Source organism: Pantherophis guttatus, chromosome 2, assembly GCF_059756535.1.
Source record: "Pantherophis guttatus breed Tessera chromosome 2, ASM5975653v1, whole genome shotgun sequence".
NCBI classification, from domain to species: domain Eukaryota; kingdom Metazoa; phylum Chordata; class Lepidosauria; order Squamata; family Colubridae; genus Pantherophis; species Pantherophis guttatus.
Genome location: NC_142064.1, coordinates 158,172,923 through 158,186,459, shown reverse-complemented (window position 1 = coordinate 158,186,459; position 13,537 = coordinate 158,172,923). Strand labels below are relative to the sequence as shown.

Sequence of the window (13,537 nt, the reverse complement as noted above, 5' to 3'; positions counted from 1 at the left end):
TTAAGGTTTTGTCATGTTGTAGTTCACCTGCAAAGACAGTCATGAAATTGACTTGGGTTGGTTCTCTTTAGAGAGGATCCCTATATAGTCATTATCCCTTCTGGGATGAGTAATACAATCCAAAATTGGCCTGGCCAACAACAACAACAACAAAAGTCAGTATAAAGGCAAGTGGAGAATGAAGGATGAGTATATGTTAAATTGACCTCAAATTTATCACTGTTTATGAATTTACAATAGTCCTTGCGTTAAGTATTTCCAATCTATTTTTTGAAAAACTTCTACTCATACATAATTCTGGCAAATGCTTGTTTCACATTCTTCGAACACCGGCTGACAGGAACTGGTTAATTGTGTAAAGCATTAGATAAGGGCTGTGCATCCTGCATTTGGTGGAGATACTTTCCTGTTGGGACAGGGTATTTCCTGCCAGTCAAATTAGGGCCGATTGGCTGAAGTTTATTACTATATTCAACAAGGCAGGTCCACCCACTCCCCCATTCAATGACTTTTTCCCTTGGTGACATAAAGTCTACGAAAGCCAGAGCTTGAGAACTAAGGACAGGAACAGTGACTTACTGATAAAGTTTCTCAGTTCCCTGCATTATGCAGAACTAGAGAAATTTCTGGAGCAATTATGAGACTTGAGAAACTTCTGCTTAAAGTTGGCTCCTGGACCAGAAACGTCATGACTGATTGGGGCAGGTTCCAAGAAATGATAGGCATTTGCAAACTTTCCTGGATTCTTTGAATCAGCAACACATTGCAGCTGAGTGTTTTGTCCAGAAGTAAACAATCTGTTCAGAAGGTAGAAGGGGAGAGGCTGGGTTGGTCCAGGATAATTCAGTACTTGAGAGGAAACCATTCCCCTCAAGGAGAATCTAAATCCAATCAAATACTTCTGGCAATTGAATCCATTCCTCCCTTCCTTGATGTAAATATCACAGTGAACTACTCCTGGGGTTGGCTCTGAAATCCCAGACAGTTGCAGCTGGCAAGCTGATATAAGAGAGAGACAGTGTACAGGACAATCAAAATCATGGCAATGGTTTTAATTCTGCCTTCTTTGTGGATCTGTATGGGAACGGTATAGGTTCAGATGGTAAGAGCTGTTGGTAAACAATGAGAGGATTATGATGTGGTCTCTGGGTGAAACAAGGTAGAACTAAAGTTCTTTCATAGGATGTGCTGTCCATGTTGAGAGCCTTCCAAAGAGAGTCTTCTCAGCTCTCTCCTAGAAAGAGTTAATTTATTCATCCTCCACCATTAATGGAAAAGGCAGGCCCTCCACCTCAAATCTCCATAGCTGCTGCTATACCATAGACAGCAGCTGGAGTAAAGGAGATGGAAGGCCTCTCATTTCCTGGCACAGGCCAAAGAATAACAGTGATATCCCAGCCTTTAATCCTGTTGCTGTGGCAACTTAGATCTCAGCATGGAGAGGGGTGTGGGCCAACCAGGATCAGATGGCACTGACGCTAGGGATGTGCCTCAGCAGGGCTTGGCGTGGTGCCACCAGCTTAACTTGGGCTGGACATTCTTGACATAGCTCTGACTCAACTAGGAACCACTGATTCCTGGCAGAGCCAGGACAATAGGCCAGAGGGCCAGGCAGGGGCCTGTCCAGGAACCTGTGCAGTCCTCCTTATCTTTCCATTTATTCTGCTAATGGATGATGCAAGATTAAAAAGATCAAAGTCATTCCACAAATGCAGAGACAAAGGTCTAGATTAATCACAGGCCTATTTGCAACTGAGCCTTGTTTTGCTGGAGCAGGGCCTATACTTCCCTTTGGACTAGAGTTCTCCAAACTTGGCAACTTTAAGCTTAGCGGACTTCAACTCCCAGAATTCCCCAGTCAGCAAAGGGGAATTCTGGGAGTTGAAGTCCTCCAGGCTTAAAATTGCCAAGGTTGGAGAACCCTGCTTTGGACAGTTCCCCTTTTTACTCCTGATGGCTTCTGTATATTTTTAACTGCTACATATCAAGTAAGAATTTCACTGGTGCAGTTATCTCTGGCATAGAGAGGCAGTGTGAAGATAGCACGTATCAGGTGATTTTCTGACTCTCGTTCACTATTTAAAGGCAAAATAACCTTGACTGAAATAGAAGTGACGATATTATGGCCTTTGGCAATGCCAATGCAAAACACGATGCACTTTGAGCTAACTTATTTTATCTCTGACAGTGGTGAAATATAAAATTTGTTACTACTGGTTCTGTGGGCGTGGCTTGGTGGTGGGAGGTAATATGACTGAGTGGGCGTGGCCAATTTTTTTTTTAAAAACCATTTTTTCTACAACCTCAAAGAGGTTGTAAAAAAATGCTTTTAAAAGCCTCTGACGATCCCAGCTGACTTGCCTGATCGGCAGAGGCTTTCTTTTTTTTAAAAAGCCTCTGATGATCCCAGCTGACTTGCCTGATCGGCAGAAACTTTTTTTCCTTTTAAAAACATTTTTTCTATAACCTCTTCGGCCGAAGAGGTTGTAGAAAAAAATGCTTTTAAATTTTTTTTAAAAAGCCTCTGATGATTGCACGGCTCAGCTGGGCATGGGGGAGGCAGGGATTTTTGCTACGGGTTCTCCGAACCACCCGCCTGTATCGCTACCGGATTGGGCGATCCAGTCCGAACTGTGAGTATTTCACCCCTGATCTCTGTGTTATGTTTTTGGGGTACCTTCTTTTTTCCCAGCCTGGTGCTCCCAGCCTTATTAGTGGAGGAATGGAATAGTTCAAACACTTCTGGGATTCTTTTCCTTCAGCCCAAAGAACATATTCCATGTTCAGATGCCATGGATTATGAAGGAATGTTTAATAACTCCTGAAGTGTGTAAACCTATCCATGGATTCATCCAAACCTCATCCATTTTTGTTTTCTCCTCCATTATTTTTGTTTACAAACCGCAACCTCCTCTTGAAAAACCAATTCAGCTGGAAAAAGATCTGTTTTGCTTGCCCAGGGAATCCAGAGAAAGAATTGTTTTATATCGTCACTCAAATGAAGTAATGTGAAATACTAATCTTTAAGTGCCTTATATGTTTGGCCTGGGATAAAGCACAGGCCTCATCTGTGTACATATGTATGTACTGTATATGTGTATATGTGTGTGTGTGTTTATATGTATATGCAGGACTGGGATTCAGCCGGTTCTTACCAGTTTGGGCGAACCGGTAGTTGTGACCTGGGGGTGGGTCTGCCCACCTGCCCCAGCGCTATGCCGCCCTATTTAGCCGCGTTTTTAAAGTTATGCGTATGTGTGCAAGCGCTCACGAGCAAAGCGCATATGCAGAAGGCTGCACGCATGCGCTCACATTTTTGGTGCTGGGGCGAACCGGTTGTTAAATTATGTGAAGCCCATCTCTGTGTATATGTTTATAACACACATGTCCAGAATAGTGGGATATGAAGAATGAGGCTCAGGGCCATTATAACAGGACTGGAGTAGAAAGCTTTGGTCAGGCCAAATGATTAAAGGTTGTGTTGCTATCGGGGGAGGGGGGATATATACCATACTGAGTATCTCTGTACACCAGTAGCCCTTTCATAAAATAAATAGAAAAGTTACATTCTTAAATATACAACTGTGTTTTACTTTAAAAAAGAAGAAGAAAAGAAACAGCAAGCTGATAGAAACAACAGGTATGAGTTTGGGAAGTGGTACCAGTGAAGGAAAGAGGCAAATATAGGGATAGAGACATAAGTTGAAGGATACTGTAGAAAAGGAGAATATTATTTAGAGGGGATAAATTGTGGGCAAAAAAAATATTCATACTTGTGAAGCCAGGGTTGACTCAGTTTTAGGTAAAATACACATCATGTAGTTGAAGACAGACAGTACATACATACATGGTGAAAAAAAAATAGACTCCTTCTAAATGGGTCCATCAGAAAATACCTCCTCCACTCCCCATTTTGTTAGCAAATGTTGGGAGTGATAAGGAAGCAGCTTTCTGCAAACACATGAAGGGAGCTGACATGCAGACAGCACGTTCACCACCAGAACTTTCCACTGCCCTTGAGAAGCCCCCAAAGCTAAACAAGCTATCTTATCATACCTCTCAGTGGTCTGGCTGTGATATGATGGGAATTGGAGTTAGATTGCAGGAAGCCTCACTGAAAAGTTTGCCTATCAAGGGAAGTGTTTTACACATTGCTTATTTCTGGGAAACATGATTTTGCTTATGTCAGGGATGTTGCCCTGGGCCTCTTTAAATTGTTATTCCATCACAATTACCATCACTTCTAACCCTTAATTATACTGAGCAGGGCTAATGAGACTTGGGAAGTCAACATTTCTGGAAAGCTGCTAGCCTTGCCATAATTACAACAATAGTCAAGACCCTGAATGGTGAACACGATCCTTGTTCAGTTGTTTCCTCTTCCAATACAATTCCCTAGGTTGATTTCATCTAGCCAAAGCTCTTTGGTATTTGCTTTACTTGGGAGAAAAATGGTAGGAGAGGGAATAACAACTGCAAAGGGAAAAGCAACCATTTTGATTTCACATCACCATCAGTTCTTTTGAAATATGGCTGCACAGAAAGATAGTAAATAAATAAATAAGTAATGGGCTTGATGGACTCATTTAAAATTGTGTTATTTACTATAACGTCTTATAGCAAAGGCCATTTAGTTCGGCAATGTCTACTCTGGCTGGCAGTAGTAGTCCAGGATTCAGGTAAAGGTCTTCTATACCTTGCTAATTCTAGGTGCCATTGACTGAATTTGGGATATTCTGCATGTAAAATATCTGCTGTTCCAGATACTTATTCCCCACCCCCACCCCCCAGCGTTTGTTTTTTATTTTTTGCTTCTGGGTTTAGCTCTGTGGTGGCGATTGGGAATGCAAACAGTGGCATGATGGCAGCTTTTGCTTGCCATCAAATACTTGTATAAGCCACGAAACAAACAGGGTAAATGCTATTTTCATTATTACTTTGAAATATAAGTCCTATGGCCATTACACTAGTGATATCCTTTATGTGGCCCTATGGCATTTCAGAAATACACACAGAAGACTTCCTTCCTCCCATGCAAAAGGCTGCAAGTAGTTATTACTTAAGTGCATTCCACACAGAATCAATTAATTCTGAGTGTGCAATGAATCTGTGTCCAAGGTGGTGATAAAAAGCAGCGCTCAATGATAAGGAGTCAATGCCTTTCTAGCATTTCCTTAGAAAAAGCAGTGATGTGTAGATGCGCATTTACTATAACAGACTAATGATAGCAAAACAGCCTTACTTTTCACTGCAGTCTTGGCCAACGGATCTTTTTTGCTTTCTATTATTAAAAGATTACTGGATTGGGATTTAAGATGTAGATAACATTGGAGGGAAGACACTTAGGGAGGGAAGAAGAAGAGAAGTGAGTCAAACCATTAATTTAAAAAATAGTGCTTTTTATTATAAATTATTGAATGCTGTCTTTAAAGTCCCTTGAATATAAATATAAATAGATGTGCAAAGTTTTCTTCCAAGTTTGATTTTTGGTGGAGTCTTCAAGCATGTCTAACAGCCTTCAAGGCTGAAGGGTGGAATCTTTATAAAAGACAGAACAATTTTACTTAGGCAGGTCTGTAAACATTTCTTTCTGTAAAAACAAAACCCTATCTGCCCTTCTAAAACCCTGATATGCAAAAATAAGATGAACCCACAAAATTTTGGTTACAGTTTTTTACAAAAAAAAAAGTTAAATTAAGGAGTTCCAGGTAATTCTCTTGTTGCTACATTCCTGTACGGTTTTCAGTTATTCAGTGCAATCGAGGACCCAAACAAATCCACAACCTCTGTTATAGATGTAATGCCATTTTTTGATGAGCTAAAATTCCCAAAAGGAAGGAAAGAAATTAGCAGCCTGAGCAGAAAAGTCAAGGTAGAATAAACACTCAGGAGAAACACCAGATCATGTAACATTCAGTTTGGTGTTCCAAAAAGCAATAAAGAAATCTCAGAGAGTTATGTCTTTTGCCTGCATGATGGCCCAGAGAGTGAATGGTATTTTCTTCACGGGATTTCATTAATAGTCTATGGAGGATGTGGATTTCTTCTTAAGGCTTAGTCCCATGAATAAAATGTTGTGGCAACAACCTCCAAGGAAGAAACTTGGGTTGAAAGGAGATTTGTCCCTCCTGGAGGTTGAAAGAGGTAAAGATTAATAACAATAACCGGAATAAAAAAGATTTCCCCCTTAAAACTGAGGAAAACATTGATTTTCAGGCACTAGCTGGATTCCAGTGCATGCATTCCTTTGTCAGAAGAATGGTTCTGGTCAAAAGTCTTTAGAGGTGGTCTGGTCCAGTGCAGAGCAATCAGCTCTTTGTAAACGGTCCCGTTGGTTAAGGAAGTTTGCAAACCATCCTATCGTGCCCATCCAAAGCCAGAGAAACAGTTTTTATCAAGGAGCAATAGCCTGTTCCATAGTCCAACAGCATCAGTCACTTGCACAAATCCCCTGTTGGCAAGTTATCCAGCACAAGCAACAGCAAGACAGTTTCTGTGCTGGGCAGAGGTTCCTAGGCTACTCTGTGTGCTGGGCCCCTCTGCCCCTTTCATAATCCACATGCTAAGGAAAAAAAAGTGTGAGTTTTGTCCTGGATTCTCCATCTTCATCCTTTCTTCGTTCTGCTCTTGTGCTTGTGTCATGGGCTAATCCTGCTGAAAAAGCTCCTTAGAAAGTCGCATCATACTGATCCAAGAAGTCTTTGATGGGAGCAGGAAGCTGGGTCCTCTTCTCATAGGAATCCAAGTGCCCATTGACAGTCTTGCGACACAAATGTTGTAAAGTGGAGACACTGGAGGAGAGGGGGCGGCTCAGCACCAGCGGGATCTTCTCTTCACCTGAGTGGATATAGTAGGCACGTTTAGGGTGCGATGCCTGCCCTGGTTGTTGCTCAGGGAGGGGCATGTAGTGATGAACGAGTTTGAGAACACAGTCAAATCGAGGCACAGGGTGGCTGCTATGCGGATCACTCTGGAGCGAGAAGCTGCCTCCTTCACACTGGATCCGCAAGTTTTTGGTGCCTGACTCAGTCTTCACGCTCAGAGTGAAGAAGTGGCGCTGGTCTGAGCTGTCACGGATGAGGAAGGTGCCGATGGGTTCAGAGCTCAGGAGCAGGTTGGCTTGACCACCTGTCACCGTGCTCCAGTAGAAGCCACTCTCCTGCAGCTTGCGCACAGCGTTCACCACCAGCTGATATTCGCTCTTGGAACTGAACGTCTTGAGGCGCAGGCTGGTGTCCAGCGGGTGGCTCATCCCGGTACTGGGGAACTTGCTGTGGGTGACCATGGCGCAGGGAGCCAGCTTTGCAAGTAATGTGGGCTGCTGCCAAGCGCAGCGGCTGCTAGGATGGGTACCTGTGAATGGAGGGGAGAGAATGTTTTAAGACAAAGAGCATCTCAATAGGCGTTTCACCCTGCAGGCCCAATTGACTGCATCTTCCCGGCATTCAGGACCTGAACTCTTACTTTCCTACCCTATCGCCAAGATATTCCCCCAGTTTGGTCGCTGCCTCTTGGGCCAAATGCTACCTCAGAGGGCATCCCTCCCTGGGATGGATCCCCCCAAATAACTACTCTGAGTCTGCCTCCCCTCCCGTAAGCACGCAACCCATCCCCCTCGCTGGCTCCGGGCTCCCCATTTCGCGTTGCTTTCTCTCACGGTGCGCTCCAGGCGCCCCGGGACCACCCCTTGCCCGTAGCAGCCCGGGACCTTGGTCATTCGGCTATTTCTCAAGAGATCGGAGCAGAGTCGGTGGTTACCTGGGGGGCGAGAAAAGAGTCGCGGGGGGAATCGAAGCTGCTGGCAGAGCGCGGCTGCTGGCGAGGCAGAACGAAGAGCGGTCCGCTTCAGCGCGCTTAGCTTGTCCTACTTTACAAAGCTGCCAGAGCTCCTATCGGAGGCTTTTATAGAGCATCCGCTTGGCCCCGCCTCGTGGTTCCTGGAACTCGGTTCTGCCGGGAGGGCGAGTGCGTCCCAGGCAGCCAGCCAGCCAGCCAGGCAGCGGCCAGCCCATTCCGGGCAGCGAGGCCTCCTTTCCCCTCCCCCGCTCCCTCCCTGCCCTGGCCGCTTCTCGGCCCGCCACTTGCTCCAGGGAACCAGCGGGAAGGCTGGAGTCACGTCGCTCCCTTGGCGAGAAGACCTGCGGCCCGCGGGCAGAGGCGGCCGCCTTTTCCCTCTAAGGGGCGATATTTGGGGACGTGTGAGGTGAGGGCTTCCACGCGCGGTGGGACGCCCGAGGCCGCGTGGCGGGGGCTTTTCCCCCTATGTCTCTTCCCGGGAAAAAGCGCGTGGGAAAAAAAGCGCCCGAAAGACTTGGCGGCCAAGGACGGCGTGGTGCCTCTCAAACAAACTCGCGTGTCATCTCAAGTTTCTTCATTCCTAATGTGGTTTCTTTTGTGGCTCTTCCAGTCACTCTTTTGCATTTCTTCGAAAACAGCCATCTTCCAAAGCGTTTGAGACCCCTTCCCCCCTCCCCCCCCTCGCTAGTTCCTTTTTTATATTGTGTGGTAAGGATGGTTGAGAACCCGCGTGGGTGACCCACGCTAGAGGGCGCCCTTCCTGGGATGTAACAGGGACGTTTACTGGCATGGGTAAGAAGCCAAGGGCTTCTCAGGTCACCCTAGTGGCACAATTCAACATTTCTTTTTGAGAAGTTCAGGTTTGGCAAATAATGCCATTCCTGGTGGATTGGGATGAGGTTTCTTTTTAGCCTTATAAGTAGGGCTTTGCGATAAAGGGATTACAGAGAATTTGCCAGAACAGAAATTCGCATATTTGCATATCTACTGATTACTCAGAATGTCAGCAGCCCCATATTATGTACAGGACTGCTGATAGTTCAAGGAGCTCCAATAGCAGATGGGGAAATAGGATTTGTTATGAGCTTCGATGCATTGAAAGGAAATCAACCTTTGTGGGATAAACCTGTAAATGCATCAAGAACTGCTTCCCGATCAGACCTCTAGCAGGAATTACTGTGCTTTGTTGATGGAATTTTATTGAGCTCCACATGATTTCCTCCAAACCTTTCTTTTCTTCTTTTGCTATTTTTAAAATAGTCAAACCAAAATGGAATTAGCTGTCCAATATCCTTTGTTTGGTAACAGTAAGGGGCCATCTATCTGGAAGTGCCCCTTGTAACTCCTGAGTCTTGTGCACTTTGCTTCCACAAAGCAGTTTTTTCTTCTACCTGGAAGAAAACCTCCCTCCTATTAACTCAAACTGGGTACCTACAAAGCAACCTCAGAAATGCATCAGCATTTATCAGCAGAGCTAAAACATGCATGAAGCAGCCTGGGAAACCCTCTGGTTACATTGATGTCAGTCAGAAGGCGTTTCCCAATCTCTGAGGAGATAAATGACAGAAATCTAAATATAAATGTTGAAAAGCATTTGCTTTGCAGGTGTCCCTTCCTCTCTCCAACTTCAGCATCTGGGGTTGGCTGGATGCCCTTGGACTGGGGAAAGGTTTGGTGCTTGATTGTCCGGTGCATTCTTATTTTTCCCCTCCCAAGGATTACATTCATATTCTATCCTTACTTGCCCTTTCCAGAGGAGCTGCAGGGAAGAGAAACATTGGGAACCAGAAAAGCAAGAACCCCTCCCCCTTCTTTGCTTTAATTTGGTGCCTTGGGGCTCAGGGAAACAGGTCGGGTTACTGAGTGAACCAATGACTGGATGTGCTGCAGCTGCAACTCTTAAGGGAAAGAGTCTGTTTTGCAAGAAAACAGGAGATTAAGGAAGCCTTTCGAATAAAATTATGGGCTCTGATTGTGGCTCAACTCCTGACATTTTTTCTAGCATGTGAGAAATGTGAAGTGCAGGCTGGAACAGCTCCGTAGTATAGAGGAAATAGAAAGCCTTTTGTGATTGTGTAAGGCATACTTTATGCAACCTTTGTGTACTTTGCAGTTCGAATGACATTTCCCTCAATAAACATGTATAATGTGAGAGGCATAGACAACTCTAAATGCTGAGAAGGGATGAGTGTGCTATGAATACTGGCTGACTGAACATTTTCAGAAGATTTTTTGTGGGTACGTGGGTATTTATGCACTTGCATCATAGAAGTTGCTGCAGAAAATAATGACTCTTGTATGAAAGATGAAACAGCAACATTTAAAGCTTTATTTAGAGAATCTATAACCGGGTAAAGTAACAGTGGTTATTTATGTATGAGATCCAGGTTGTTCCCAATAGCATTCAGAGTAATTAAAAATGATTCTGAAGAAGTGATTGGGATCTCTTGTGAGCAGAAGTCAGACTCTTTTTATCTCTCTTAATTGAGCCCTTTTTTTTCAGGCTGTTATGCCAACTTGAAAAAAGATGCTATTGTTTTAAGCAATTGACTCATTAAACTTAACACAACTCTTAAAACAACCACAACTTTCCCTCCCAGGCTTTAAAAGACAGGCTGCATTAATAAATAACAGAGAAGTGTTATGCTTGCAAGTGGTCCAAAGCTCTTCTTCCAAATAATTTTTGAAGAGTACACAGCTCTGCTAAGAACGCAATAAAAATTGTGCACAAGCGTGGTTGCATGAGTTTGCATTGCCTATGGGTTAGTATAATTGAAATAGTAAATAGTACAGTACACCCTGTGTTAATTTACTCAAGCTCTTTTATTTACATTATAATTTATGCTCTAAATTTTCAGTGTGTTACAGCAGCCTTGGAGAGTTCAAAGAGTGATTGTTTCAAAAATAAATCAAACAAGCCACCAAGGTATTAACTTGAATCAGTTTTCACACTATACTGTACTATTATTTCAGAAATAAAATGATGACTATAAAAAACTTCCTTGCTGGCTGCATTCAAGGCAGTGCTTACATGTTCATCATTATGCTCAATAATAGCAATAAATTGTGAACCTATTTGGTGTAATGGTTAAGGTGTTGTCTAAAAACCCGGATACTATGAGTTCTAGTCCTGCCTTAGGCAGAAAAAGTGGCTGGGTGTCTTTGGGCTAGTTACTCTCTCAGCCCAACCCACCTTACAGGGTTGTTGTGGGTAAAAGAGGAGGGAGTATTATTAGGTATAATTGCAGCCTTGAGTTACTTATAAAAATAATAAAGGTGGGATAAATATCTAATCACCACAAAAGTGTACTAGAAATGGATAAAGTGTTAAAAGTAAAAATGTATACAAATTAAATTATTATAGTAATAGTTCTGTTTCTTATCCAAGATATTTGGCAGAAAATAAAGTGCCCCCCTCTTCCCTATTTCTCTGTGCTCAATACTGGTTGCCTGACAAGATAAATCCGCATTATTATATGTTAGAGCTGAGTTCTTGGCAGGTCTTCCTACCATGCCTGAATGTTCAGCCTCAGAACTCCACTATAAGTCTCCTTTATCTCTTTTCCCAGCGAGAGAGGATCACAGATATGGTAAGTCTGAACTTGGGAATAAGCAGTGTCTATTGTATATGCTGCAATACAGGGAGGGAGGGAGGGAGTTTTCCTTGCCCCATAGCAGCTGCCCATGAGCAGCCAGGAACAAACACCAGCAAGCAGTTCTGGGAAGTGAAGCTGCAATAGCAGCTGCTCCAAAATGCAAACAATAAGATGCTGCCCAGAGTCTTTTCCTGGAGGAGAAGCAGAGGGCAGAAATGGGGGAAAACCATACCGGGTGCTGTTAAAGAAAAGAAATGAAAGAAGTCTGGTGTTTGTTTAAATAAATAAACCAGAGCTGAAGATGTTCAGGAAGGCTGGAATCTTAATTCGAGACGGTTTCTACTAGGTGTTGATAACACTAAAGCAGGCATATTAAGGGCTAACTGATCTGGGTTACAAAAATCCAGACTACCAGTTAAAGACAATAAAGAGATTGGGTTTTTTCACATCTCTTTGCTGCTATCTAATGGTCATCTAGATTTCTGCAGCATAGATCTGGTATCCCGTCTGTGGCAGATGATATCTGAATTGCATCCCATCTAGACATTTACTGTGCATGCTGCCAGAGCTGCTGTATGAATCCAGAAAACTAAACACCACTGTTTTAATGGGGCTTAGTCTCAAACCAGATCTCTGGTATACTATATGAATTGCATCTTCATGCAGGGAGGTGGGATAGGAGACAAGCTAATGATCCTCCGCAATTCTGTTTTATTTTTTCTTCTGAAACTGCTGTCCTTCCACTGAGGAAACAAACCCATAGTATGATCCTGCTACATATATTAGCAGACTGCTGTTACATGAAATGGGATGGAGTTTTGATTGGAAAATAGAGCACAGCTGAAGTGTGTCAGGGTCCAAGGAACATCCCCAATGAAATAAAACTCCGAGGCCTGAGGTTCTTCAAAGTTCCAATGTATTAGAGATGTCATGTTGGCACATTTGGGAAAACCCAAATCTGAAAGCTTCCAGGTTTTCCACATCCAGCTAACAAATTCTTGAATTGCTGTCATTGCTGATCTCATTAACACTAAATTTCTTCCCATCTTGAGTTGCTTTAAAATTAAAAGTAATATAACAGAAAAATATTTTTAAAGTCAGAAAATTCCAGTACAGATGGCCATACTTGCTTTAGCTTTTGCACATCAAATTGTGTATAGGAAAAAGAGTGCTTTGTGAAGCATACCTTACCCCTATGCCTTCTTTTAGGTAGATCTCAAGAGAAGGGATTAGTGTGCTTCTTGCTACTTGAAAAAAACATATTGCCATAGATGAACTAACAACAGGTGCTTCCCATTACCAGCATTTCTGTCTCGAAAATAAGTTTGAAACTCACCCATGATACTTCTGCCAAATCAGCCTTGAAATACAGAGAATGAAGAATACCATAAACCAATAATTACTCATACTCTTTCCTTCATGCTGATCAACAGGCAAACACAGCTACTCTACCCCTCCCACCTCTCCCTGGTTATCAGAAGTCAGATGTTCTCAGCACCCCCCCCCCACCAAAGACAAGAAGGAGATCAGATCCTATCACACAGGCTTTTTAATATGTGCATTTGCAAAATGGGATACTGAGTGACAAAAGATTATATACAAAATAAAACCATTACAATCCTTCAACTTCTTCCCACCCATCTCATCACAATTCCTTTGTTGCATTTAAACATCTGTGAAGAAGAAATTTTGCATGTTGGTCTATTTTGCAAAAATTTAAATTTTTAAATTTACAGGTTAGATTGGGAAGGCAGATCACTAAATAAGCCACTTCTCTATTATTGTCATAATCATGAAGTCAAATAGGAATGAAGTTCAATTCAGGGGAGGCTTTATCTGCTTTCAATTTAAATAATGTGTTATCAGATTAACAGTAGCCAGGTCAATTGTACTAAATATTCCAGGCTAAATCCTTAACTTATGATCTTTTCACTTTCCTTTTACTCAAAAAATACTTTCTCATTTAGGTGATAGAAATGATGATAGCATAGAGCACTGTGTCAAACAAGATCGCATCACATGACGTCACGTGACATATCACGACGTTTTTTGCCTTTGCGGAGCCGGGGTGAGTGTGGCCTGCGCATGACGCATCCGGCCAGCAGGCCACCAGTTTGACACCCCTGGCATAGAGGAAAACTAAG

General features: G+C 43.1%; 1 protein-coding gene across 1 annotated transcript; it reads right to left on the bottom strand.

Moving 5' to 3' along the window:
• Nucleotides 1-5,378: 5,378 nt before the first annotated feature.
• Nucleotides 5,379-8,447, bottom strand: SOCS3 (suppressor of cytokine signaling 3). Its single transcript, XM_034412859.2, has 2 exons — nt 7,759-8,447; nt 5,379-7,353 (listed from the first exon to the last, which is right to left on the bottom strand). The coding sequence occupies exon 2, from the start codon at nt 7,283-7,285 to the stop codon at nt 6,668-6,670; it is 618 nt and encodes a 205-aa protein (XP_034268750.2). The 5' UTR covers nt 7,286-7,353; nt 7,759-8,447; the 3' UTR covers nt 5,379-6,667.
• Nucleotides 8,448-13,537: the final 5,090 nt, after the last annotated feature.